General features: G+C 43.1%; 2 protein-coding genes across 3 annotated transcripts in view; both read right to left on the bottom strand.

Annotated features, from left to right (window-relative positions):
* Positions 1 to 629: 629 nt before the first annotated feature.
* LOC134459427 (ankyrin repeat domain-containing protein 16-like) lies at positions 630 to 9,854 on the bottom strand. Its single transcript, XM_063211779.1, has 7 exons — positions 9,305 to 9,854; positions 8,069 to 8,289; positions 6,803 to 6,845; positions 5,921 to 6,029; positions 5,453 to 5,614; positions 2,198 to 2,276; positions 630 to 1,675 (listed from the first exon to the last, which is right to left on the bottom strand). Exons 1-7 carry the CDS (start codon positions 9,640 to 9,642, stop codon positions 1,527 to 1,529), a joined length of 1,101 nt encoding a protein of 366 aa, XP_063067849.1. The 5' UTR covers positions 9,643 to 9,854; the 3' UTR covers positions 630 to 1,526.
* Positions 9,855 to 11,074: 1,220 nt separating this feature from the next.
* Positions 11,075 to 25,638, bottom strand: part of LOC134459423 (four and a half LIM domains protein 2-like) — a 48,515-nt gene continuing 33,951 nt past the window's right edge. The window contains exons 1-6 of one of the 2 annotated variants that reach the window (XM_063211775.1): positions 22,230 to 22,445; positions 16,590 to 16,771; positions 14,608 to 14,782; positions 12,484 to 12,653; positions 11,773 to 11,959; positions 11,075 to 11,595 (exon numbers count right to left, since the gene is read on the bottom strand). In XM_063211775.1, coding sequence (XP_063067845.1) covers positions 11,444 to 11,595; positions 11,773 to 11,959; positions 12,484 to 12,653; positions 14,608 to 14,782; positions 16,590 to 16,745 — 840 coding nt within the window. In that variant the 5' untranslated portion in view covers positions 16,746 to 16,771; positions 22,230 to 22,445 and the 3' untranslated portion in view covers positions 11,075 to 11,443. Of the gene's footprint in view, positions 11,596 to 11,772; positions 11,960 to 12,483; positions 12,654 to 14,607; positions 14,783 to 16,589; positions 16,772 to 22,229; positions 22,446 to 25,638 lie in introns of those variants that run through there. The other variant, XM_063211776.1, reaches the window with a different exon arrangement.

The following is a 25,638-nucleotide window of genomic DNA, read 5'->3' as shown; positions in this document are numbered from 1 at the left end:
TGGACCCCCACACACACACACACACACACACACGCACGCACGCACGCACGCACGCACGCACGCACGCACGCACGCACGCACGCACGCACGCACGCACACACCTTTGCGGACTCTCTCTCTCTCTCAACTCCAACACACACATACTCAGAGTCTCAGACACATAGCTTCGCCGCAGACTCACACACATGCAAACACACACAAACACCTTTGCAGACTCTCTCTCTCTCACACAAACACACAGATTCACAGACTCGCAGACAGGCATGGGCACATACGCATGCACACAGACTCACCCCCCCAACACAAGCACACACACAGGATAAGTGAAATGAAAACATGGTGGCCCTACGCTCAGTGGTTACTCTCTAGTTTCCATGGCAACTAACACAGATCTGATATTTAAAATGTCACAAGGACTTGCGGGCAGTCTATGTTGTGTGTGTATGTATGATTCTGTGTGTGTGTATGTATGCATATGTGTATGCGTGTATGCATGTGTGTGTGTGGTGATTAATTATACATGGCACGTTTATAGCCAACGTCCTCTCCTTCAAGGCATCAGGTTTCAGTGGAACGGCCGGACACATTTCCATATGTTAAGTCACAAGCAACAAATGTGTGTGTGTGTGTGTGTGTGTGACAAGTAGACTCCTCCTACACAAGATACAGTCACACCTGATAAAGACCCATTCATGTGGAAATGTCTGTGTACACTTCATTGATCATTAAAGTCTATGTGTTTTTGTGTCTTTGTGTACACATACGCAGTTCTGCTCGTCTGTGCATCCATGCGTATAATCATACTTGTTTGTGTGTGTGTGTGTGTGTGTGTGTGTGTGTGTGTGTGTGTGTGTACGTCCATGTGCATGGACATTTGTGTGTGTGTGTGTGTACATCCATGCACACACTTTTGTGTGTATACGTCCATGTGCATGGACATTTGTGTGTGTTTGTGTGTGTGTGTACATCCATGTGCGTGGTGGACATTTGTGTGTGTGCTGATATGGGATTGGCATGTCCAGTGTGCTGCTGACTGTATGAGTCCTACTGTGTGTCTCTGTGTGTGTGTGTGTCTCTCTCTGTGTGTGGTGCATATACACCACATGCATGTGTGTGTTTGCATTCACAGTGAGTGTACTACTCCAGGTTGGCTAGTACAGTCTAGCACAGGGATGGGCAACTGGAGGCCCGGGGGCCACATGTGGCCCGCCTCCTCACTCAGTGTGGCCCTTAGATAAAACATACTTACAAAAATAAATAAATAATGACAAGATTTTTCAAAACACTACTGAATTAATCCGCTGTAATTATGCTGTTGGCCGATAGAGAACACTCCTATTCCTTCCACACAATATCAGCAGTCAGTGAGCAACCACCTGCGCCTCGAGCTCAGAGTTGTAGTCCGATGGTGGTGATGAAAAAAATGTGGCATAAAAAGTTCCCTGGTCTAGCAAGTGTATCTGCACATGCACACATACTACATATGCAGGTGCACTCATGCAGACGCGCAAACATCTATTCAACTCTCATTCACTCTGCAGCACTGTTCTGAGGTCGGGCTTCTTGGCCAGTTGAGCTGCTCTGACTCCGGATGCGTCGGCTGAGTCCCTCAGACCCAGTGACAGCAGAGCAGCCGCCGTCGCCGCATGCTGACCAATGCTGGCCATGTGTAGAGCTGGAGGAGGACACACACACACACACACACACACACACACACACACACACACACACACGCGTAAACATACCCGCATACACAGTATAAACACACACACACACACACACACACACACACACACACACACACACACACACACACACACACACACACACACACACACACACACACACACACAAACATGCTACACACACAGACAAAGAGTATAAACAAACAAACAAACAAACAAACAAACAAACAAACAAACAAACAAACAAACAAACACACACACACACACACACACACACACACACACACACACACACACACACACACACACACACACACACACACACACACACACACACACACACACACACACACACACTTCAGCAGCAATATTTACGCTACAAACAATCACTACTGGACTACACTGCCATAACATTATATGAAATACTGAAGTAATGGTCAACACAGTCAGCTGTGGTATTGGTGAGTCTGAGTGTGATTTCATGATGTTTTTTTATCTCCTTCTTTTCTCACCTGTTCGTCCCTTTGTATCTGTAGCATACAGATCTGCTCCTAGTTCTAGAAGGGTCTTAATGGTGCTGGTGTGTCCTTCCTAATGCACACACACACAGACACACACACACACACAAGAGCTTTATACAAATTGTAAACAACCTGGGTAACTGGATAGTAGAGAGAAAGTAAGAGCAAGAGAGAGAGAGAGAGAGAGAGAGAGAGAGAGAGAGAGAGAGAGAGAGAAAGAGAGATGCATGCAATGTTTTTACACATACGGTACATAGGAGTTGCATGTACACAGGGCTTGATTTTCTCTATTCCTTACCCATACACACACACACAAACACAAACCCTTTGGATGTTGTGCCAACAGGAATGCTGGTTTTTGATGACTGTTCAGAATGACAGATTACGACACTGAAAGTAGAACGGTGGCCATGGATGGCTCACAGGAACGTAAGTCACTATTTCAGGAATGTAAATCACTATTCCCTGGATTGTGTGTGTGTGTGTGTGTGTGTGTGTGTGTGTGTGTGTGTGTGTGTGTGTGTGTGTGTGTGTGCGCGAGTGAGTGAGTGAATGAGTGACAGAGAGAGAGAGAGAGAGAGAGAGAGAGAGAGAGAGAGAGAGAGAGAGAGAGAGAGAGAGAGAGAAACACACACAGGAAGTTGTGCCAACAGGAATGCTGGTTTTTGATGACTGTCCAAAATAACAGGATATGACACTGAAAGCAGAATGGTGGCCATAGATGGCTCACAGGAACGTAGGGCAAATTCTCTGGATAGTGGTGTGTGTAAGAGAGACAGAGAGAGAGATAGAGAGAGAGCTAGAGAGAGAGAACACGTGTTACAGTGTGTGAATAATCACAATAATGTATACACATTCATTCATTTGTTTCCGTAAATGTGTTATATATTGTTTATACAAGGGCTGTAACGATATTGTATTGAACGGAGAAATCGCGATACGCAGTCATGATACTGTATCGCTGTCTCGTGATACTCAAAAGTTATTTTCAAAGTTATTTTACCCGTCAGTCCAGAAAGCAAACAACTGATATGATGTGATGCTGCTTTTATGCTTCAAATCATCATCGCTATTATTATTTTTAACTTTTAACTATTCTAGTCTTTATTTATACTTTTGTTTGACAATGTTGGCAAAGGTGAAAAAGCAAATTAATTCCTTGAAAAAAATATGTTTAAGAACAGTGAGTTGAGTGAATCTCTACAGCCCTAGTTTATACGCTTCACTGTTCAACATTACATGTACATACAAACCCCAACTCCGATGAAGTTGGGACGTTTGGTAAACAGTGAATAAAATCAAAATGCTATCATTTTCAAAACATTCAATCTATTCATTAGATGGAGAATAGGGAAAAGACAACATATTAAGTGTTAAAACCGAGAAAAAATATTGTTTTGGGGGACATATGTACCCATTTCTAATTTGATAAATCCAACACGTCTCAAAAGAGTTGGGACGGGGATCAGTGAAATTTAGTAAACATCCAAATAAGATAAAACAACAAAGAAGAACATTTCAAAATGAGTTGTACTGACGGACAATATAGGTGTCCAGGTATAAGATCATCACAGAGAGGCTGAGTCACTCAGAATTAAAGATGCAAAGGGAATAATTACCATAGTTATTACATACATTTTTGAATTCCCTTTGATTTACCATGATTGAGTATTTTTAAGACATATTTTTGTTAATAAAATCATTGTATAGGTTCATGACATCATGAAATATATATTGGCTGTAGTCTCACTCTAGCACTCCAGGAATTAGAGCTATTGAAAATTGACCATATTAAGAATGCTTAATGCATGAAAATGATACAGGGGTGTAACATTCTCCTAAGCACCTGAGCTCACTTGAAATAGACCCAGAAGACATGGGAAACTGTCCTTTGCTTACAGAAGTCAGCAGAAGTTGTAGAAGTCCATTCTTTTTGACAATAATAGAGCATTGCACATCCTGTGCTACAGTGAAAATGGACCATCCAACTTGTGTTAGTGCTAGCTTCAAAAGTCAGCCTACATGATGGCATGCGGGTGCAGTAGTGCATTGGTTAAGATGTTCTCACTCATCTGTAGAGTTAAATACAGTGCTGAATGGTATAAATGGGTTTTAAACAGCATGAAAAGCCACTCTTGCATTATATTTTTGATGGGAGCTCTTCGATTACTGCCACATAGTAAGATCATATTGCATTCTCTACTATGTTTTAACAGTATAAGGACCAGCAGGTGATAAAATGGTGGGTTTTTGGTCAAGACCTGTCACACTGTAAGCACTACAGAAAGGAAAACATTGCAAAACATGACAAGGAATACACCCACCATTTAAGCTGGTGAAATCATGTCCAAGATAGGAATTAACACTGTTTTTTATATAAAATCATCTCATCTGTTAATGTATTTAACTGTTAAGTGTTGTCTTTTGTTTTGTTTTTAGTCTTCCTCGACATTTGCTGCCATTTATTGTCCCCGTCCCAACTCTTTTGAGACGTGTTAGATTTATCAAATTAGAAATGAGCACATATGTCCCCCAAAACAATATTTTTTCTCGGTTTTAACACTTAATATGTTGTCTTTTCACTATTCTCCATCTAATGAATAGATTGAATGTTTTGAAAATGATAGCATTTTGATTTTATTCACTGTTTACCAAACGTCCCAACTTCATCGGAGTTGGGGTTTGTATATACATATTCCATAAGTCAGTGTATAGTCAGTGTTGGATGCGTGTGTACTGTATATTGACCTTGGGAGCGTAGTGCAGGCCACTGACAACGTCATCTGAAAGGGCCCACCCACTCAATACATACAATGTACTTAGGACCCAATTCTGCACCCCCCTCAGCCATCACCCTGGACCCAGGACAACTGACTTCTTTGTCCCACCCCTGTCGGCTTCCCTGAGTGAGTGTGAGGTAAATGCATGAACGGCCATCCGGGTACTTTGCGTGTCTCTTTGTGGAGGAAAGCAAGCGAATGTCTCATTAACTTACATGCTACATCGGCTACCCTAACTGAACACAGTCCATCCTTCAGCCACGGCTGTTTGGCTATATTATTTGAACAGCCGGCAACACAACACGTTTTCTGCATGTTGCATGTGAACAACGCTAGTCTACAGGTCCTTGTCTTTTGTTTATTCTTTCCCAACACCCCCAATTGACTTGCATTGGCTTTCCCCCCAATGTTTTCCCCCCCAAAAAATGGCGTAATGCACATGGAAAACGTCACGCCGTTCATTCACCTTGGCGGCGTAGTGCAGGCCGGTCAGCTGCATCCTGGTGGCCTTGGTGTTGACGTCCACCCCCAGCTCCCCCACCAGGTAGTGCAACGCCCCCTCCTGGCCAGTCACACACACCTGGTGCAGCGGGGGCACCCCCAACACGTCCACCGCCACAGGAGAGGCCTGTCAACAACACACACACGCGCACACGCACACACACACACGCAGGCACGCACACACACACACACACACGAACACGCACGCACATACATAAAAAAATATATTTATATAATATATACATATGCAGTATATAGTCATTTATACGATACATTATCCCATTTCTGCTATACATATCCAATAATAAGTCCAGTTGCTAACAATACAGTGCCTTAAAATGAATACGTCACGAGAACAAAATAGCTTTGCAGGTTCCATCAAGCCGTTCAAATGAGGTTGGTCAAGTTTCATTTGTTTAATTTTTTTTGTTACCTGGTGTTTTTCCAACAGCAATTTGGCGACGTTGACGTGACCGCTTCTCAGTGCATCCATGAAGGGAGTCACACCACAGCTATCTTTGCTATCTCGGCCATACTCACACCTGCAAAAAACACAAACACACACACACACACACACACACACACACACACACACACACACACACACACACACACACACACACACACAAACACACACACACACACACACACACCAGGTGCATTGTGGTCAAATGTTAAACAACTTTCACTTTCCACTGTCAGTTGTAAACAAGCGTGTTATCAGTCATCAAAATATAAAACGGTTAAAAACTCAAGAATCCACAAGACAAATGACCATGGTCAGAAGATGCAATATGACAAAAGCAAATCCTAAATGTATTTTAAGGTTGATTTAAAATGCTTTCATCCTGAAATAAAAAATAGATTTTGTGCCTATACCTGTGGACTCCTTCATAACTTACACAGAGCCTATGCCATAACCTTACTATCAACAAAACTGTAAAGACAAAGTCTTAATCTGTTACTTATGGCTCTCAGCGAAACAAGTGGATAGCTTTCCAGACAGAACAGATATTCACTTCTCCATTTCTTAGTAGCCTTGTAATTGTCTATTATGAGACTGTTTTAGATAAGATTTCACTCTCATGTGAATGCATAGGAGAGATATCTGCAACCTGAAGTGTTAGTGATCGCTAATTATGCACGCCCACAGATAGCATATGTTTTCATTTTCTTCTGACCTCGTGGGAGGCCAGAGCCTTGCTGTCCAAGGGCCGCATCTGGCCCCAAAGCAGCCTTTTGAATATGCCTGGGCTACCTGAATACAATGATCGCTAATCTATATTCATTCACACATAACTAAAATGAAGCCAACCTCTCTAGAAGAATCCGGACCACTTCTTCATATCCATGCATGGCTGAGGAGGGAGAGAGGAATATGTTGCAGCATGAACGAGTCTAATAACACTGTCCTATAAAGGCAAAGTGCAGTAACTGCATATTACTGAAAATAGTCTTCATTACACCTCCTTTATCTTGTGACAAAGCCTTATGGTCCAAACGTTTCCCCTTATAGAGATATTGCTATGTCAAATTTTCAGTAACTACAATATCCAACCAAATACCAATACTTTGAAGGCCTTTTTCACAGTTTCAATTTTGGCATAGCTACTGCACTTTGCCTTTGTAAGGTAGACCATGTCTCCAAAAAAAGGAAAAGCAGGGCAGCCACCCATATTTCCATTTAAACGCTGGATTAGAAGGTCAATAGTGGGAGTGTGTCTGGGGCGGAACAAATGACTCTAACTGGGAGTTGTTCGAGGTTTTTATGTGTACGGTATGTGCATATGCGTGTGTGCTAGTGTATGTCTGTGAGAGTGTGTTTTGTAAATGTTTGCTTAAAGGAACAGACCACCCTTTTTTGATTTTCACATATTTGCAGTATTTCCCAGCATTGTTCATGAATGTGCATATCATTTTCTTCTCTTTGTTTTCAGTACTTAGATTTATTGGATCAGAATTATTAGCATAGCTTAGCATAATCACTGAAAGTAACTGGTATCTTTAGCATCAAGCCACAAGTGATCACTGGACCGAATTAAATTGCTGTTTTATACTCTGGTGAATGTTACATTAATTTTAAAGTGGTTTATAAGTACATTTGATGATGTTTTATTTTGTACCATAGACTTGCATTACTATGCCTAATTTGGCTATACTGTCAAACAGGGCAATGCAAACACATAGACGAAAATGATATGCACATTCATGAATAATGCTTGGAAATACTGCAATTATGTGAAAATCAAAAAAGGGTGGTCTGTTCCTTTAACAGGAAGTCAGTTATGTGTGTGTTTGATTGCGGGCTTATACAGTATGTTTCAGTGCAGGTAACTTGAATTAGTTTACAAGTATTTGGTTTATTGCAACAGGGAACATGTGCAAAGTTCATTAGTACAAAACACTTTTAAAAGATTTGCAACAGATTATATACAGTAGCTAAAAGGCAGTCCCTGGACTGGCATACTGTGTGTGTGTGTGTGTGTGTGTGTGTGTGTGTGTGTGTGTGTGTGTGTGTGTGTGTGTGTGTGTGTGTGTGTGTGTGTGTGTGTGTGTGGCCGGTGTCTGCTGTATGGGTAACCTGCTGTGTGCAGAGGCGTACGCTTGGTCTTGCTCTCCGTCCTCCAGATCTCACTATCGACCAGAAGGAGGTGCTGTATCACCGCTGGGTCTCCCTCTCGACAGGCGATGTGGAAGGCCGTCCAGCCGTCCTTGTTCTTCAGGGAGGCGCTCGCTCCAGCCCCCAGCAGCAGCTCCATCACCTCAAGACTACGCCTGGTGCAGGCCATCATCAGGGGGGTCCTATAGTATAGTGTGTAGGGTCAGGATTGGAAAACAACTAGGGATGCACCGATACTGATACTGGTATCGGTATTGGCACCCGATACTGCTCATTATACTCGTACTCGTACTCGCCAAGCACTTGCCGATACCAGCTACGAGTAAATATCGTCATGTTCTTTGGACTTGAAAGCAGCATGGAAAAAAGTGCCACCTTATACATTTAATAACATTTAAATCTACATGGAATAGGACAATAAAAATATCACAGGTGGGAAAAAACAAGGCCATGCATTTATTTTCATTGTATTTTGGTGGTAAAAGGTATCGGTATCGGTACTCGGTATCGGCAAGTACACACAATAATGTACTCGTACTTGTATCGTTTTTTTAAAAAGCTATATCGATGCATCATTAAAAAAAACAAAAACACATGCATTTATCACGGGGGTCCTATAGTGTGTAGGGTCAGCATTAGAAAACAACAATAACATGTATTTAAATTGACCCGTTTAGAAGCTATGTCATCACTGAATGTATGTGCATTATTGACTCAAACACACACACACACACCACCTAGTGGCCATATAATTAGAATATCATGAAAAAGTTTATTTATTTCCATAGTTCCATCAATATTATAACTTTCATGGATTGTAGAGGCATTGCCACATTTCGAACTATTCCCCTCATACGGTAAATACATATTTTGGCCTTCCAGCTCCAAAAAACATGAATTGCATGGGAGTTATGGAAGCCCAGATATCCTTATGCTTTTCTGCCAGCTGTTTTTGTTTGTTTAATCTGGTGACCCACACTTCACTTTTCATGACACGTTTTGGTGCTTTGGTGGTGTGGACCATTACTGTCAATGTGTGGAACAGACATCAGTGTTCTTTAATGATGTCTATGGTAGGCTATGAAGCTCCATTGAAAATGACAAACCATTGTAGTCCAAACATTGAACATTGAGTGTCTGGGTTTTATTCGAAGAACAGTCGTCGCTGTCATCGAGTGGGAATCAATAGAAACTTACCAATCTGCCTTTTTCAAGCTATCCACTTTTGCTCCTCTCGTTAGCAGGTAGCTGACACAGGATGCGTGGCTCATTGAAGCGGCTTCGTGAAGTGGCCTCTTATAATCACCGTTGTACAGCTCAATGTCCATGCCTATTTCTTCAACTAAATACTTAATAATATCCAAATGTCCGTGTCTACCCGCATAATGCAAGACCGTATCTCCAGACCTACCGAAATGTCCTCTGACCACCAACTCTTTGATGTCGTCGTCATTGTTGATTTCTTTTTGAAGCGTGTTCAACTGTCCGTCTTGCACCAGCTTTATGAGGTGCTTAGAAATATTCTCCTCACCCATTCTGTGTACAAATAAATATAACTTGCATAGAGTAGATCCAAGTATTAGCTGCAAGAAAAGGTGTCAGTCACAATACAATCCCTGCTTTTTGCTGCAGCCACGTGTGGTATGTGCATTATGCCACAAACACGTTCTAAAATTAAAAATCGAGTCTCCTGTCTCTAAAATAGAACATACATACGAATCTCTGTGGCTAAATTGACTTATTTACAGTGGTGCTTCTCCTGCGCAGTCGCAAGCAGATGACACAGGCACGTTTGGGTGAATCGTGCTCTCTCATTGGATCGCTCAATGTGACGACACACCATGCCAGCATGGTGCATGGGCATGATTTTGCTTTGCACTAGTAAAATAGTGTGCGGCGGCGGCCAGTTCATGCACAGTAGGCTATACCGTGTGGGTAGGCTAGTTCTTAGAAATATGTGTACTTTTGGCCTTAAACATTGTTGAAAAGAAAATACATGCCTAGGGTAATATTTTTTAATAGGCTATGGTCATTCCATGTCAATTCACATGATTCCCTAGAATCTCCCCACATGACCCTCTCCGATTTACCCGATATCTCACATACAGGTACCTTTTGAGGTCAATTGAAAGAGTACCAAGTATTAGCACCCTACGTCCAACGGTTGCAGAGATGAAGCCCTCCAAAGTTGGGGTGCCATGCCAACTTGTGAATTGCATACAAAATTTACAAGCAGATTTTGACACCTCTGGTTTTAGTTTGAAGGAAGATACAGGCCTAAAAATCACCATGGCCCCTCAATATGACCCTCTCTACCAGATGGTGTACTTACAAATAGCATGCCTTGATTATTTTTGGCTATATTAAGAATTAAAAACTGAATTTGTGAAACGCGTGTTGAAGAGTCTTGCCATTTTGGGGTTCCAGATCTTGGGATGTATGCTTTATTGGGACTTATAATTGATTTTCCATCATATTTGGGAACTGTACAGCGTATTCCAAAAAAAAATTAGGGCGCTCAGACTTTAAAAGATAAAATAGGAGGGACTCAAAAAGAGCTTTGAGACAAAGTTACCATACGGTACCATCTACTTCAGGCCTCAAATTAACCATGTGGGCACTTGATGACTGGAACGCCTTTATAACCCCATGTACAGTAGCACTGTAGGCCTATGTATATCGCAATGATTTTTTTCGCCATACGGCCCATCCCCATTATAGTCTATTACTTTATTAAAAAATACAAAATAAAGCAAAGCCAGTTCATAATACATTTATTATGAAGTAATGCTTCACACGTTGCATTTTATTACAATGAATAATATCTGAGTGTTATCCTTTTAAACACATTTTTGTTAATAAACACACACAACATATTTCAATTGGCAACCAAAAAATAACCATAGATAATACATTTACATAGTAGGCTATCTTTTCAAACGATAGATTTACCTTACAGCAAAGGGCAATAAATTAAAGTAAAGAATCACAATTTCACTTAACTGAGGCATATCATGCAGGAAAACCTAATAATAGGCCTACCATCAAAACTCAAATTAACTTAGACTTCAATTAATTAACAGCAACTATGCCCACCCTGTTAGTGTAGCTCAAAAATATAATTGAAATGCGCTTTCAACATGTGGTATTACTTTCTGACAGAGTGAGGCATTCCTAACAATTGTCTTTTGGATAAAATGACAACATAATCAGTAGGTTCACTGCATATCCTAGTATTATTCAAACCATGTAACACTGACAATAAAATATATTTCCATCCTTGCGTCATTGTATCTTTGCATCCTTGTTGCCTTGCATTCTTGTATCCTTGCATTCTCAGATGTCTTTACCACAGTCAGGGCACAGGATGTCGTCTCTCTCCGTCAAGAAGCCACGGCCCACCAGGGACACAGAACACTTCTTGCAGTTGAAGCAGTCATTGTGCCACTGCCGCTCCTCAAGCGAGATGTACTTACTCCCACCAAGACCTAGAATTGCAAACACACAGTCGCATTCATTTGCATTTGTTTTGGCATGTGCAAAATCACTTATTTTACTAACAGTAGCCTACTGCACTTCTTTTCATAATTGCAGTGTTTTAGTAGGTGTTCATCAGTGAAACTTAGGACTCTGTTTTATTTCAGTGACAACATCAGTGGCCTTACCGCTGATGGGGCTGGTGCAGGAGGCGCACTTCTTGGCGTAGAGGTTGCAGAAGCAGTTGAGGCAGTAGGCAAAGTCGTCTCTGGAGGTGAAGCGCTGGCCAGAGAGCTGCTGCTTGCAGCCTGTGCACAGGAAGCAGTCCTTATGCCACGGCTGCTCCCGGTACGTCACACCGCCCGTGGTAATTGGCTAATGGAGGAGGAAGAAAATACGACAAACTAAATGAAGGTGGGGTGCCGTGACTCAGTGGGCCGGGGAGCCATTTCATAAATCCGGGGATCTGGATTCGAGTCCAGTTGTTTCCCGCTACTTCGCTGCCTCTCTCTCTCTCCCACTCATTTCCTGTTACTCTGTCATAATTTCCTGTCCAGGTAAAGGCTTCAAAGCCCCCAAAATGAAATTAAATGAAATGACAATATTAAAAGTACTGTCTGCAGAGGCATTAGGCCTTATTTTACTTCTTCAATGCGCACAGACATGCCTGTATGCCACCTACAATATGTGATGCATTAAAATAACGAGAGTTACAAATAGTAATGTGTAAAATCTAAAATAAAATTGAAAGTAAAAAACAAATAAAACAAACACATTGACATTATATAATGAAAACATTTCAAGTGCAATGGCACCCAACTCACACTATACCGTGTGTAGTTTCACCGAGTTTGTAAATGAACTGTAGCCTGCAAATGTTGCCAGTGCTGCTGCTGTACCTTCTTGCACTGGATACACTGCATGGCAAACTGCTTCTCGTAGCAGGGCACGCAGAAGTTGTTGTTCTCCTTGGGGATGAAGCTCTTGGTGCCAATGGGCTGCTGGCAGCGCTGGCACGCGAAGCATGTCTCATGCCAGCTGTTCCCCTTGTGCTCCATCTTCCTGGAGCCTGCCCAGAGCAATGTATGCAGCATGAGGGAGGGAGAGAGAGAGAGAGGTACGGTGTCATTGAAAATAGACGTATATTCAATATCTCGCAAGAGCACAATTCTTTTTTTTAAATAAATATAAATATTTTTGGGGGGCTTTTATGCCTTTAGTTGATGGGGCAGTCTGAGATGGTGACAGGAAGTGAGTGGGACAGAGAGACGGGGTGGGATTGGGAAATGACCCCGGCCGGACTCAAACCGGGGTCCCCGTGGTTGTAACCCCAAATGTGGGGGCCTTATTGCGCTGCGCCACAGCGCCCCAAGAGCACAATTCTGCAACTTGCCGGATCGATTCTGGATCGTCCATGCCCCGCATTGGATTGCATCGCTGAATCGATCATTTTTGACACCACTAGTAAAAGCGCTCCAAAAGTTGTGCCTTTGCTGAAAGCGGGGAAAATGTATTGTTTTCTCCACGGTGGCGGGGGTGGGCATCAGCAGAGCAAGAAGCCCCAATCAAAAGGAGTGGACGGGAGATAGGATATTGAAAGGGACCCAGAGAGTCTGTCTGTGACCAATGGTAGTGGTCCATATATCATCTCATGTGATGCAACAAACTCTAATCCAATCCGACCCAAACTCTACACTACCCTCCTCGAAGACACTTCGTCAACTATAGGCTATAGTGACATGTGAAACTGCTCTATATTGTGTCTGGATCACTGCTTGGATATTTGGCACTCGCCTCGCGATATGGTCACGAAGTAAAGTTGCTATACTCTTGGAGATTTCTCAACTTTTGGATATGCTGCACAGGTCGTTCATGTCAGATCACATACCTACGTTAAACTTTTTTTCGCACACCTCGGCTGGCAGGTGCGTCGGAGATGGCCCATGGGTCACTCAGCAACAACTTAAAGAAACTCCCGCACACTGACCATTTCACTGTTCTTTCTTTAAAAAAACAACGTTTCGGTACTAGACCTTCATCAGGCAATCGATTGCCTTATGAAGGTCTAGTACCGAAACATTGTTTATTAAAGAAAGAACAGTGAAATGGTCAGTGTGCGGGAGTTTCTTTAAGTTGTTACATCACATACCTACCCACAATACTCTGTGGCAACGAAATCGCTTCTCATAGAGAATATATAGTGCATTCAGGGCTAATAGTATTCAGGCTCCATGCCTGATTTCAGGCTTGACAGAGTTTGCAAAAATAAAAACATTGATAATAATTAGCCATTAGGTTATTCTTATCTCAGAAAGTGTTACAGGTTCAGGGTTTTCTTCTACTATCAGGCTTGAATAATGGTCATACACAGGCTATTAGATGTTTTAATAATGTGTCAAAATAGGCCTAGGTTACGTCACTATGCAGTATCTTGTCGTCGTCGTTAGGGCAGGGAAAAAAGTTCAGGCTCAGGATTTTTATTCACTATCACCCCTGGGTACTGCAATGTGAAGTTTGCACAGAGAGTCAGAGAGTCAGTGTGTGACAGAGGCAGTAGGGTGGGGAGAGCTGTGTGTGTTTCTGTCTCTGTGTGTGGTGGGGATGGGGGTGGAGTGTTGAATCTAAACTCAACCCATCTCGCAATGGGAGCTATTTATATCAAAGAAAAATATAATAATACGAGTCATGAAGACAGGAGAACGGGGGTACCTTTTTGAAGACAACGAAGCCATTAAAAGACATCTCTGAGCTAGACCCACTGAAGGGAAAAGGGAGATACGTAGCTGGAGTTCATATGCACGTAAGGCAATCTTTTCAAAGTCATTGATGGCATTCCCTAAAGCCTTGAAACAGACACTGGGGTGCAGCGTGCTAAGCCACCCCAGATTTGGGCTTGCACACATGGGCCAAGGTTTGAGGCTGTCTTAGGTCATGTCCCAAAGCTCTGCCCCATTTCTCTCTCCCTCCTGTCATACTCTCTATCAAAACACAGTCACTAAAAGCTCTTCGAAACACACACTGACCTGGCATGATGGTCTTTTTGCAGTCGTAGCACTTGGAGGAGTACTCATTGGAGTAGCACTCGGTACACAGCAGCTGTTCGTCCTTGGTGGAGAAGGCCTTGTCCACCAGAGAACGCTTGCACTTGAAGCAGTGGAAGCAGTCTTCATGCCAGTGGCGGTCTTTGTAGGACAAATCCTGCACGGGAGAACCAAAACAAAGAGTCAGATCAGCGGAGCCTTGACTACACTAATGGAGACTTCAGGACTTGTTGTAGAGAAGAGGAGAAGTGACCCCACCCAGCTTTGAACTCTGGGATAGCCGTGACCTGGTGGAGAGGGGCTTTAGATCACTGGGTTGCCAGTTTGAATTGCACCCTCCTACTGCCTATCTCACTCCATGGCTCAAGGCACCTAAGAGCGAACCTGATGATGCATTGGGCGAAACGCGTTGTTCGCTACGAAAAATAAAGTGAAGAAAAGTAAGCAGTGTGCGGTATCTCTTGAATTTTGTTCATTGATTCACCTTCTCCTGCCTCACACCTGCACCTGCATTACTGAGGGCTTGTGCACAAGGACTCTCTTGAACTTTGCACCTAACCCCCCATTGCTCCAGGGACCGCAACCAATACCCTGTACTGATAATAAATGTAAGTCGCTTTGGATAAAAAGAAGCGTCAGCTAAGTGTAATGTAATATCATATTGTGCAATTCCTGCAAAGTGCCCTCATGCACCTGCACCATATTCTGTGCGAGCAGTTGCCTATGGGTCAGCCTGGGTCACAATCTACCCCATCTCTCTTTTTCACCCATTTCCTGTCCCATTCTTCACTGCCCTGTCATAATAACATGGTCAAAATCCTGAGGAAAGGTACACTTAAACTGCGATGTCAAAGAGCCTAGCTCATTTTTGTGCCAGTCAGAGAGAACATAAAAAAAAATGCCTCAGTGATGGTCAGTCCATCCATAACACTAACGAAAGAGTTGCAGACTCTGAATCAAAATGATTGCTATAGGTAACATGAGCATTTCCTCTACAGACCTTCAGTGCTGTCAGTGGAATATAAATCTGGATCAAAGCCCTATTTTGAACAGTGAGCAATCTGACCATGCAGCCAATGCATGCAATGCAGCCCTGGTAAGACAGGGAGTTTTGTACTGTAATGTATGCATTGATGTCACATTTGACATTTATTGTTTTGGCACTGGTCACAAGTAGAGGTTTGGAAGCAGAACCACTGGCAGCTTTGGCTGGCTCTGTAACAAAGTCATGTCAAATCCCCTCACCCACCACCAAACTGATGCAATGTAACGAGGACCCCAATACTGCCCCCCCCCCCTCTCCCTGGGCCCGGGACAACTGACCCCTTTGTGCCCTCCTGTTGGCTTCCCTGACTGGGAGGATTGGGATTAGGAGATGATACCCCTGAAATAGATGCCTATCTGGCACAGTCACATTTGGTCATGTGATTCCGATAGATATTTCCTGTGAAGACCTTTCCCATTCTATCTCAGGACCGGCATTCACGAGTGACTCAACAAGTAATACCACTCACATCCCCTCGGCCTGTCCTTCTTTATAATGGGAGACAGTCGTAACACATTCAAAATTTGGTGTAGTGCATATGGTTATATGTGAATCCATTCATAGTGATGCGATAGAAGAATAACCATTTTCTTCAGTGCATTGAGCCTAGAGTTCTGTAAAGAACCAGAGCCATATACATGTAAACATATTTTATCCTTTATGATCCGAATGTCTGAAGGACCATTTCTCAGGTGAAGATTGTTTCCTATCATGAATAAGCCTCAACACAGTGGGTATTTTCTCCATGAAACCTTTCAAAGATTTTAGGAATCACTAAAGCACCTGTGTTTTCTAGTCATAGATACCCTCATACATCATGCGTGCATAGGGTGGTGGTAGACTCTTCATGCAGATCATGGGACTGTCACCGGCCCTATTCACTCTTCACTGAAAACACTTAACAACAGTAACATCATACCCGGCTGTCGCAGCCAATGGGCTTCTTGCATTCCTCGCAGGTGTTGGAGTAGAGGCTCTCGTAGCACTTGACGCAGTACGGGTTGTCCTCACGCAACACGTACTTCTTCCCAAACAGGGACTCCTTGCAGTAGTGGCAATCGTAGCGCTCAGTCATTTTCTTTCAGTTTCTTCTGATATCCGCTATAAAGGTAAGCAGAGATGATCTTTAAAAGGGATGTTGTTGATTGAAAACACAGACTTTGTTAAGGAGAACACAGCAGGCCATGGAGGCTGAAAGTGTTTCTGCACAACCAGTTCAAGTTCATTGTCAAGAATGACCCTGAAAGACATAGGACATTGTTTCCCGACCAGGGGTACACGCACCACTAGGGTACAGGGGCACACTGCAGGGAGTACATGGGGAAAAAATGAATAATAACATAGTCACACAGAGATGGAGGACTAAGTAACTTATAGAATGTGTGAGGGGTTACTCATGATATGACAAAAAAGGCTTTGGGCAGGCTGAATTGTTCCCCACGGTGGGACAAAAGTGAATAATGGTGGGATATCAGCAAAAAAAAAAGCTTTGAGGACCAACTTTGGCCCACAGGACCCAAATTTGGCAGCTGAGGCTTAAGGGATATGTCAGACAAAAAAAGGTTAGAAAACACTGACATGGGTTATTGAAGCCCTGCCTGTGCTGGAACACGTTATTCTCACACAGTAATATAAGCTCTGAAAATTATTATCACAGGAATTTGATATACGACAGAAGTAGGTGGGTGATGATGCTGGTTTCCAAAAGGAGCGCTGGTAGTCCGCCTCCCAGGCATGCAGCTGTTGAGTGTGTCTCGCGGAGATAAGCTCCCTCTATCCCGCCTGGCTCCCTCACCCTGCAGCCTACAGCCATGACTGTGCTCCCAGGGCCCCCTGGCAAGGACCACGATGCCCCTGGCTCACCTCTGTCCAACCCCACTATGCTACGTATATCCATGGTCTTACCATACCCTTGTGCTCATTTCATCTGTACAGATGGTCAGAAATGGCCGAATTGAGAAACGTTTACCGTAGGGAGGGGTAAACACTGTTGACATATTTTAACCAATAGGTAACACTTTGAAATATTGAAAATGATTACTGGTGAGAGGGGTGAAATTTGTTTGAAATTTGAAATGAGTGTTCCCCATCCCTCATCTTTCCTCCATTCGCTGATTAGCCAGTTATCTGTTAACATCCACCAGCCCATCATTTTTCAGGTCTGGCAAGGCCATGCTAGTCCAACAAACCCCTCTGCTGTGGTCGTGCCAGGCGGTAATCTCTCACAGAAAGAAGAAGACGGTGCTGCCCCTATTGTTGTTGTGGATAAAGGACAAATGTGTGGGGCATGTTTCCCATAAAGAGAGATATCGGTGCTTTAAAAGCTCCAGAAATAGACTTGGCAGGGATTAATGGAACATGGGTGCTAAGTGCTTCAGCGAAGACTCAGTTCATGCAGGTTTGATTATGTTACTGTACGGTTACAAGTTGCCGTGTTTTAATCAGTTTTCCTGAAACCGAAATAGCCAATGTGCTGTCCTCAAAGTCTTTTCCATTCTTTCTAAAGACACGTGTTCTACAATTATGATACATTAATGAAAAGAGCCCAACCACATGTTTCTGGTCAGACATCATTAGTGGAATGGAAGAGCTAATGGCCACATGCTTGGTAACTCTGGTGTTAGCGCTTCACAATCTAAATGTGTGGATAAATTGCTCCTTTGTATCATTCCAACAAAATCTTTGCATTGCATTTCATAGCACATGTTGGGCCTCAAAGAGGAACGGTGATGATGTTAAGCACTGAACTCCTTTTTGTATGAATATCCTCTGCATAAATTAATAAATCAATAAATGGGTAGATGACAGACAGGCAGCAAAAAACATTTTTTTCACAAAACATTGTTTATGAGGGGAAAAAGTATATGTCTACGTAGTGCAGCAATTAATCTTTCAAAAAATCCAAGTGGCCATAATGTTGGTCTATTCATTGATTATTTATTTACGTTGATAAAGCAATTTGCTGAAAATATGTCCTTTGGTGTGACGTTAAGAAATAAATATATTAAGTCATGTAGAAATGGCTTGATGGAGTTTTATGAACATTGTTACACTCTTCATATTTATTGCAATTTTTTAAAGTCTTAATTTAATGAGAAATTACCATTTAAGTATTTTTTTTCCCATTAGATGTGAGATTATTAGAAACCTTCTAGGAAAAACAGGGATATCTTTCTTTTAAATGTTCAAAATTGTCCGAATTTATACTAACTTTTCAGGGACGATAATTTGTTCTTCCCTAATGCAATATTCAGTGTTTATCAAACATATTGTTTAGCTCAAACAAATATTTGAGCGTTTAAAACATGTCACACCGTAGGACATTCATGTCACGCTAAAGGACAGAAATGCAAAACTGAGCCAGAAACAAATATATCAACATGATTATTTTGTCTTTTGATCATAATATAATGTTGTAGTCAATATGGACCTACACTTTACACTTATAAGTCTTTGAATCGTCGATTATCAGCCTATCATAACTCTTAATGACAGCCATGCGGTCATTGAATGTAACCTGCAGAGCTCATAAGACTCATACTGAAGTGTGACCTTGGCACGACCATCACACTTTTGTAGGTATGCTATGACTGTCACACCATTGAACCTGTAGTGTGTAGTGGCCAGTGCCTGTTTGGTATCTCAAGCTGGACAGCACATTTATGCTGTATATTGAGCTCTCCACAGCATACTTTATTCATCTATACTCCTCTATATACTCTCTCACTGATCTTTCCTTCACTGTTACCGTTATATTTTATGGTTTCAAAGCACCATTAATGACATTTTATATCATTTGACAGTATCTAAAATCAACAGCAAATATTCATCAACAATGCATCAAAGTATAAATTCCAAAGGCCAATAAAGGAATAAGTAATTTGAATACACAATATTTATCTAGTCAAACAACAAAACAAAACAAAATATGTACTACCAGTTGTTTTTAAAAGCTATTTCTCAAATATCTAGTCCATTGGTGTGACCTGTTTGTCCTTTGGTGTGATACTCCAAAGTGTCACACCATAGGACTTTTACCATCACACCATAGGACTTTTACCATCACACCATAGGACTTTTGAGCTTTTGAGTTAATTTAAAGCCATGTCGTTGCCAACTGAAATACAATTTCACCTTTAGTAAGATGCATTTTCATACATCTACATAAGAAAAAAATATGAAAAATATACACTATTGTCAAAATGTATTTTATGGCTGTCACACCAAAGGACTACAAAACTAATACATCTTGTGGTAGCAAAACATAATTGATTGACTGAAGAAATCTGAGAGAAAAATCTAAAATCCACCCTTGCCATTGGCTTCTTAAGGGTCTAAAGTCACAATTTATGTACCGCTGGAGCTTCAACAGTAGATAATTGTCCACAGAATTAACCAAAAATATGATGTCACACCACAGGACATTGTTTTCTGCGACAAAGTTTCGTAAGTCCATACGGTCTCAGAAAAACAGGGAAAAAATTAAGCATTGCCACTTGCTAAAATAGACACCTTGAAAAACATGCCAGGGTTGTTTAGACAAATGACTGAGCTTTGATTATTTATTTAAAAATGTTTTAATATGGAGAACCAGGCTTGCCTCAGTCACACCATAGGACAAATGTGACATTTGACTCAAAATTAAGTATACTTATTTAAGCTCTGGATTTATTACACATTACTTTTTCACAACAACGACATTAGTTAAATCATTTAAAGCATTGACAATTTTGAAAGCATGAATTTACTTAATTTTAAGAGCCTGCGACAGCAAAATTTACACGTCACGTCATCTACCCAAATATATACACTCTCAAGATACGTATTTCCCCATGTAATACTCCGGGTGCAAAAGCCATTTCACCCTAAAAGTATCTTTAGACCCCTAATACAGTAGAAAGTTCATGGTACTGAACTCAGCTTTGATCTCTCCTCCAAGTCCCTTTCTGACGTCATCATCGTTTGTCTTCTGCATGTGGAAGATACATTAGGATGCACCAGCTGTCTGCACTGCCTGGCCATCCCTGTCTCTCAGCATAGTCACACACACACACACACACACACACACACACACACACACACACACACACACACACACACACACACACACACACACACACACACACACACACACACACACACACACACACACCAGGGTTGGAAATAAGCACCCGTCCACCCGCCAAGGACGGGTAAATTTCAGGGCTGACGGGTACATTTTTCAACCCACCAGTCACTTTCAATGGTAAAAATGGCTAGTGACTGGTATATTTTAAAATCTACCTGCCACAGTGACTGGTGGGGAAAAATGTTAAGTTCCACCCCTGACACACACACACACACACACACACACACACACACACACACACACACACACACACACACACACACACACACACACACACACACACACACACACACACACACACACACACACACAGGCCTTTCCCCATCTGCTTCGGCAGGGCGTGATGACACATCGGGCTAATTACAGACAATGAGAACGGAGGGCTTTGGAACCTGAGCTATGGTTTTAGTCTTAGCCATGAGAGAAAGGTCCATTAAGCCCCGTGGCACTATTTACAGTCTCGCATGCAATGCAGAAAAAAAAACCTAGGCCATTTACAAGTAGCCTACAGTGACAACTAGACAGCGTTCCCTGTGACTCTGAGGAGATGCCAATCAATGGGTCAGACGGATGAAGGCATCTGGCATAACAACATAGCCTCACTATTCACACAACCTGACCATTTGTAGCAAACGCAACAAACAATTTGAGAGAGATTTTTCCTATCGGATTCTTCTGAAAATGTTTTTTTGATTTTATGATACACAGCTAAGAAGTAACAGCAAAGAAGAAAGCACTTTTGCATAGAAATTGTGAGAAGACAAAGAGCAAGAAACAAGAAGAATAAAAAGGGACTTTGTGAGAGACGAGGACCATATGAGCGAATGAGCAAGTTAGACCAGATTAGTTTAGGGATGCTTGCAAACTGAGACTTCTGAGACTTATGAGAACTCAGACATACAGTATGTATAGTAAGTGATTTAATAGTGCATGGAACCAAAGGTGCAAAAGCAGAGAGAGAGAGAGAGAGAGAGAGAGAGAGAGAGAGAGAGAGAGAGGAGAGAGAGAGAGAGAGAGAGAGAGAGAGAGAGAGAGAGGGAGAGAGAGAGAGGGAGAGAGAGACTGAAAAGGGACAGTTCATGTTAGTTGTAGTAGACAGAGATGCTTGAAGCAGAAGTTGACCTACGGCACTGCATGTCCTTGGCTGCTGGGTGCGGACAGGAGTTATAGCGGAGTGATAAAGCATAGATAGATAGGGCATGTAGAGGGAGCGTACATAAAGTAGTTAGAGACTAAGTTAGAGAAGTTAAACAGAATCGTACCTAAGTGCAGCCTGAATTTGAGTAGCGAGTGAAACAAGGAGACTAAAGCAGCAAAAGAGGCAGAGAGAAACGACAGTGTGAGAGGCAGCAGACTGCAAGCAAGCGAGAGACGTTAGAGAATTTAGTTCAGACATGCTTGAAGAAGTTCACAGCAGACAGACACTCTTACCTCTGATTGTTGTTGTTGTGTCTCTGTGAGAGCAGCCCCTGTGCAGGCAGACTGAGACGGGGGTCTGAGGAGTCGGGCCTTTTTTCTCTTGATTGGATTAGTGGGGGACTAAAGTGGGCTCGTGCGGTGGGGAGGGCAGGGCAGCATGGGCCGGATTGGCCAGAGGGCATACAGGGCATTTGCCCGGTGGACTGTTGACGGTTTTGGCCTGGTCCTCCCCTCAATGTAGTGGTACCAGTACTAATTCCGCAACAGCAGACTTTTCCAAGTCAGATTTAAATATTCATTTTGGCTGTTGTGGTTCAAAATAGCTTGTAATAGAAGACTAAAAATGCTGCCACAGGCTTCATTATCTCTCTCAATGCCTGGCGGACTGGTCTTGGATGAAAACGCCCGCCCGCCCTGATTTTTCATGCCAGTCCAATCCTGCATGGGCCGTGTTGGCCCTGTATCACTGCTATAAATACAGAATCACTTCTGAAGTGCTCAGGGGGGCCCGCGGCTTCATGCGGACCGGTCAGTGGCCTTGTATGGGTTTGCATTATTATGAGGAACCCACACACACACGCCGCACACACACACACACACACACACACACACACACACACACACACACACACACACACACACACACACACACACACACACACACACACACACACACACACACACACACGACAGATAGACGTCTTGGAAACACACAAATTGGCACAAATACACACACACACACATACACACTGGAAGGTATGTTAACTACATGAATGCATCATTGACAGACACATTTCCATTTGGATTCAGATTTACATACTGTAGCAGAGCGTCTGATAGAACTCACGTGATGATGCACTATAGAAACGGCACTAAAGGAGAGACCTCTCTCTCTCTCTCTCTCTCTCTCTCTTTCTCCTGCCTCTTGCTCACACACACACACACACACACACACACACACACACACACACACACACACACACACACACACACACACACACACACACACACACACACACACACACACACACACACACACACACACACAAGATCAAATCCACAAAAAAGCGTGTCTGTGACTGTAGTCTACATGGAATTAACTATTCCCTCTCCAACTGGCAATATGATTAGGAGATAGAAGACACATGACCGTCATTATGTACACAATACATACTGAATGCCCAATGCCCAGTCAAGCAAAGTTTACAGATTAGGATTTAGTAGAATACAGTACCTAATTTTCGTCAACCACAAAGAAACGGGTCAGTGCAATTGTTAAAAAGTCAGTAAAATCCAAGAAGTGACAGTACAGTTGAACACAATTTTCATTAACCATAAAGACAGTAGTCAGTGAAACTGGGCCTAATGCTCTCGCCACACTGTAAAACTAGAAATGCACTCAGAGAGAACATTTTGACTATGTTACATCCTGTTTTCATTTAAAATCATTCTGCCTTCTTTTTGTGGAGTTAGAAACTGAAATGTCAAAATTCACCCTGCATTTGCGGTCACTGGGGGTGTCTAGATTTCTAGGCAATGGTTATCCTGCTGACAAACAGACAAACAAACAAACAGACAGACAGATAGACAAACAAACATAACCTCCTTAGTGGACGTAAAAAAATAAATTTCCATAAAGAATCCTCATTTGCCATTGTGGGGGATTCCCTAAAGGTTCTATTATGAACCTATACGCGTTTAGAGGAACCCCAAGGTTTTCTAAAAGGTTCGTCAGAGAACCTTGAGGAGTTCCTACACAGTGTGGAAACTGGAGCACCCCTAAAGGCTCATTTAACGTGTTCAGGCCAACTGAGAACCGTGCTGGAGTCCGTTCCCGCACCTAATCGTGAACCGGCTGTCGTGTTCATGCCACACATATTTGCGTTCACGAACCGGAAAGTTGGTTCGCAATGCGAACCGGAAAATACTAGGTTTTCCTCCGAGAACCGTGACACAGCGTGGCCGTCAGCAGGTTCATCCGGGTAACACAGCAGTCACGTGCAGAAAAAGTTCAGAGCCCGGTATGAACACGGGGGGTTCGCAGATAAGCACTTTAGTGCCGAACGTAACTGGTGCGGGCACCAGCTCCGGCTCCGTTCTGGTCGGCCTGAAAGCCCTATTTGAGGAAGGCTTGGATTGCCACTGTGGAGGAAGCCCTTACTGTAGGAACAGAGAGTAGTCGTTGAAGGCCCGGAAGGCTGCAGAAGTAATTGACTTTGTATGGAAGAGCAAGCGGCAAAGAAGCGACAAAAACAAAGCTTTAGGTTGGTCGCTCTCCCTGGTCGAACGCAATCTGTGCTTCCCAGACGGGTTACAGTGTTTCAGCTCTCTCAATGCCTAATGTCTGTCCCTACAGTAGTGCCTCTTTTTCCACTGCCGGTTTTCTGGTCGGCCAACAGCTCGACAAAGTGTAACTCCGCTGCCACTTTGCTTTGCTTTACGACTGAGCCTTTCATTCGAAAAGCAAAACGTTCCGTCCGAGTCGCGCTGTGTTGAGCTATAGGCCTACCAGAAAATTGGAAGTGGAAAAGAGGCATAAGGGTTCTGGAACCTTCTTCAGAGTTATTCAGAGCCTTCTGGGCATTCTCTGTGAACTCTTGGGTTCCCCACAGACCACCAGAAGGTTCTTTGAGGAGCCTTAACATGTTTACAATGCACTAGTCCATGTCTGGGCGGCACTTTGATGTGCAATGCAGTGCAGTTATGTAATGTGAGGGAATGTTCTCTCTTATTCTTTCCTGGCAGACAACAGAGATGGGGGAAGCTCCTTGATGTAGGGGCCTAAGCAGGAGGTGGGTGCCGCCTGGCACTGAGAGTTATTACTGGGCCCAAGACGAAGTTATCTGAAAGGGCCCCCCCTTCCAATACATACAACGTAATGAAAACCAATTTTTTGCCTCCTCTCTCCTTGGGCCTGGGACAACTGACAACTTTGTCCCCCCCTTGTCAGCTTGCCTTTTGAGTGAGGGGGGAGCGAAAGATTAAAAAGAGGGGCTGGGGTGGAGTGGGGGATGGGGGAGGGGGTGTTTGGGGGGGGGGAGTGCTGCTGGGGGGATACCACCACAGCTGTTGCGTCTGTCTTGTGCCTGCCTCTCAGAGTATCCTCCTCAAGGGCAACAGGGCAGGCAGGGCTGGAGGTGATCCATCCTGAAGCCCTGATCCATCACCGGGCCAACACACAGTTTCTACAGGCCTTTGGGGCCAGGGAAGCCAACAGGGGGGGGGGGGGGGGGGGCAAAGGGGCCAGTTGTCCCATGCCCAGGGGAAGAGGGGGGCTCAGAATTGGGTCCTCATTATGTTGAATGTAGTTTAGTTTAGTTTATTGGTTTATTTGACAGGGGTCGTGTACAGGACAGCTACAGTACCAGAGTTAGTTACAGAGCTAATTTGCATCTGTGGTCCCTGGGCGGGCAGATATTAG

This window comes from Engraulis encrasicolus, chromosome 12 (genome assembly GCF_034702125.1).
Source record: "Engraulis encrasicolus isolate BLACKSEA-1 chromosome 12, IST_EnEncr_1.0, whole genome shotgun sequence".
NCBI classification, from domain to species: Eukaryota; Metazoa; Chordata; class Actinopteri; order Clupeiformes; family Engraulidae; genus Engraulis; species Engraulis encrasicolus.
This window is presented reverse-complemented; position numbering and strand designations above follow the sequence as displayed.

What these genes read in the sequence shown, in the direction of transcription:
- LOC134459427 (XM_063211779.1), bottom strand. Translation starts at nt 9,642, where the DNA reads ATGGGTGAGGAGAATATTTCTAAGCACCTCATAAAGCTGGTGCAAGAC. An exon ending in TACGCCTCTGCACACAGCAG is followed by an intron (nt 6,846 to 8,068) that starts GTTACCCATACA and finishes CTCCCTCCTCAG; the next exon opens with CCATGCATGGATATGAAGAA. An exon ending in TGCTGTTGGAAAAACACCAG is followed by an intron (nt 5,615 to 5,920) that starts GTAACAAAAAAA and finishes TGTTGTTGACAG; the next exon opens with GCCTCTCCTGTGGCGGTGGA.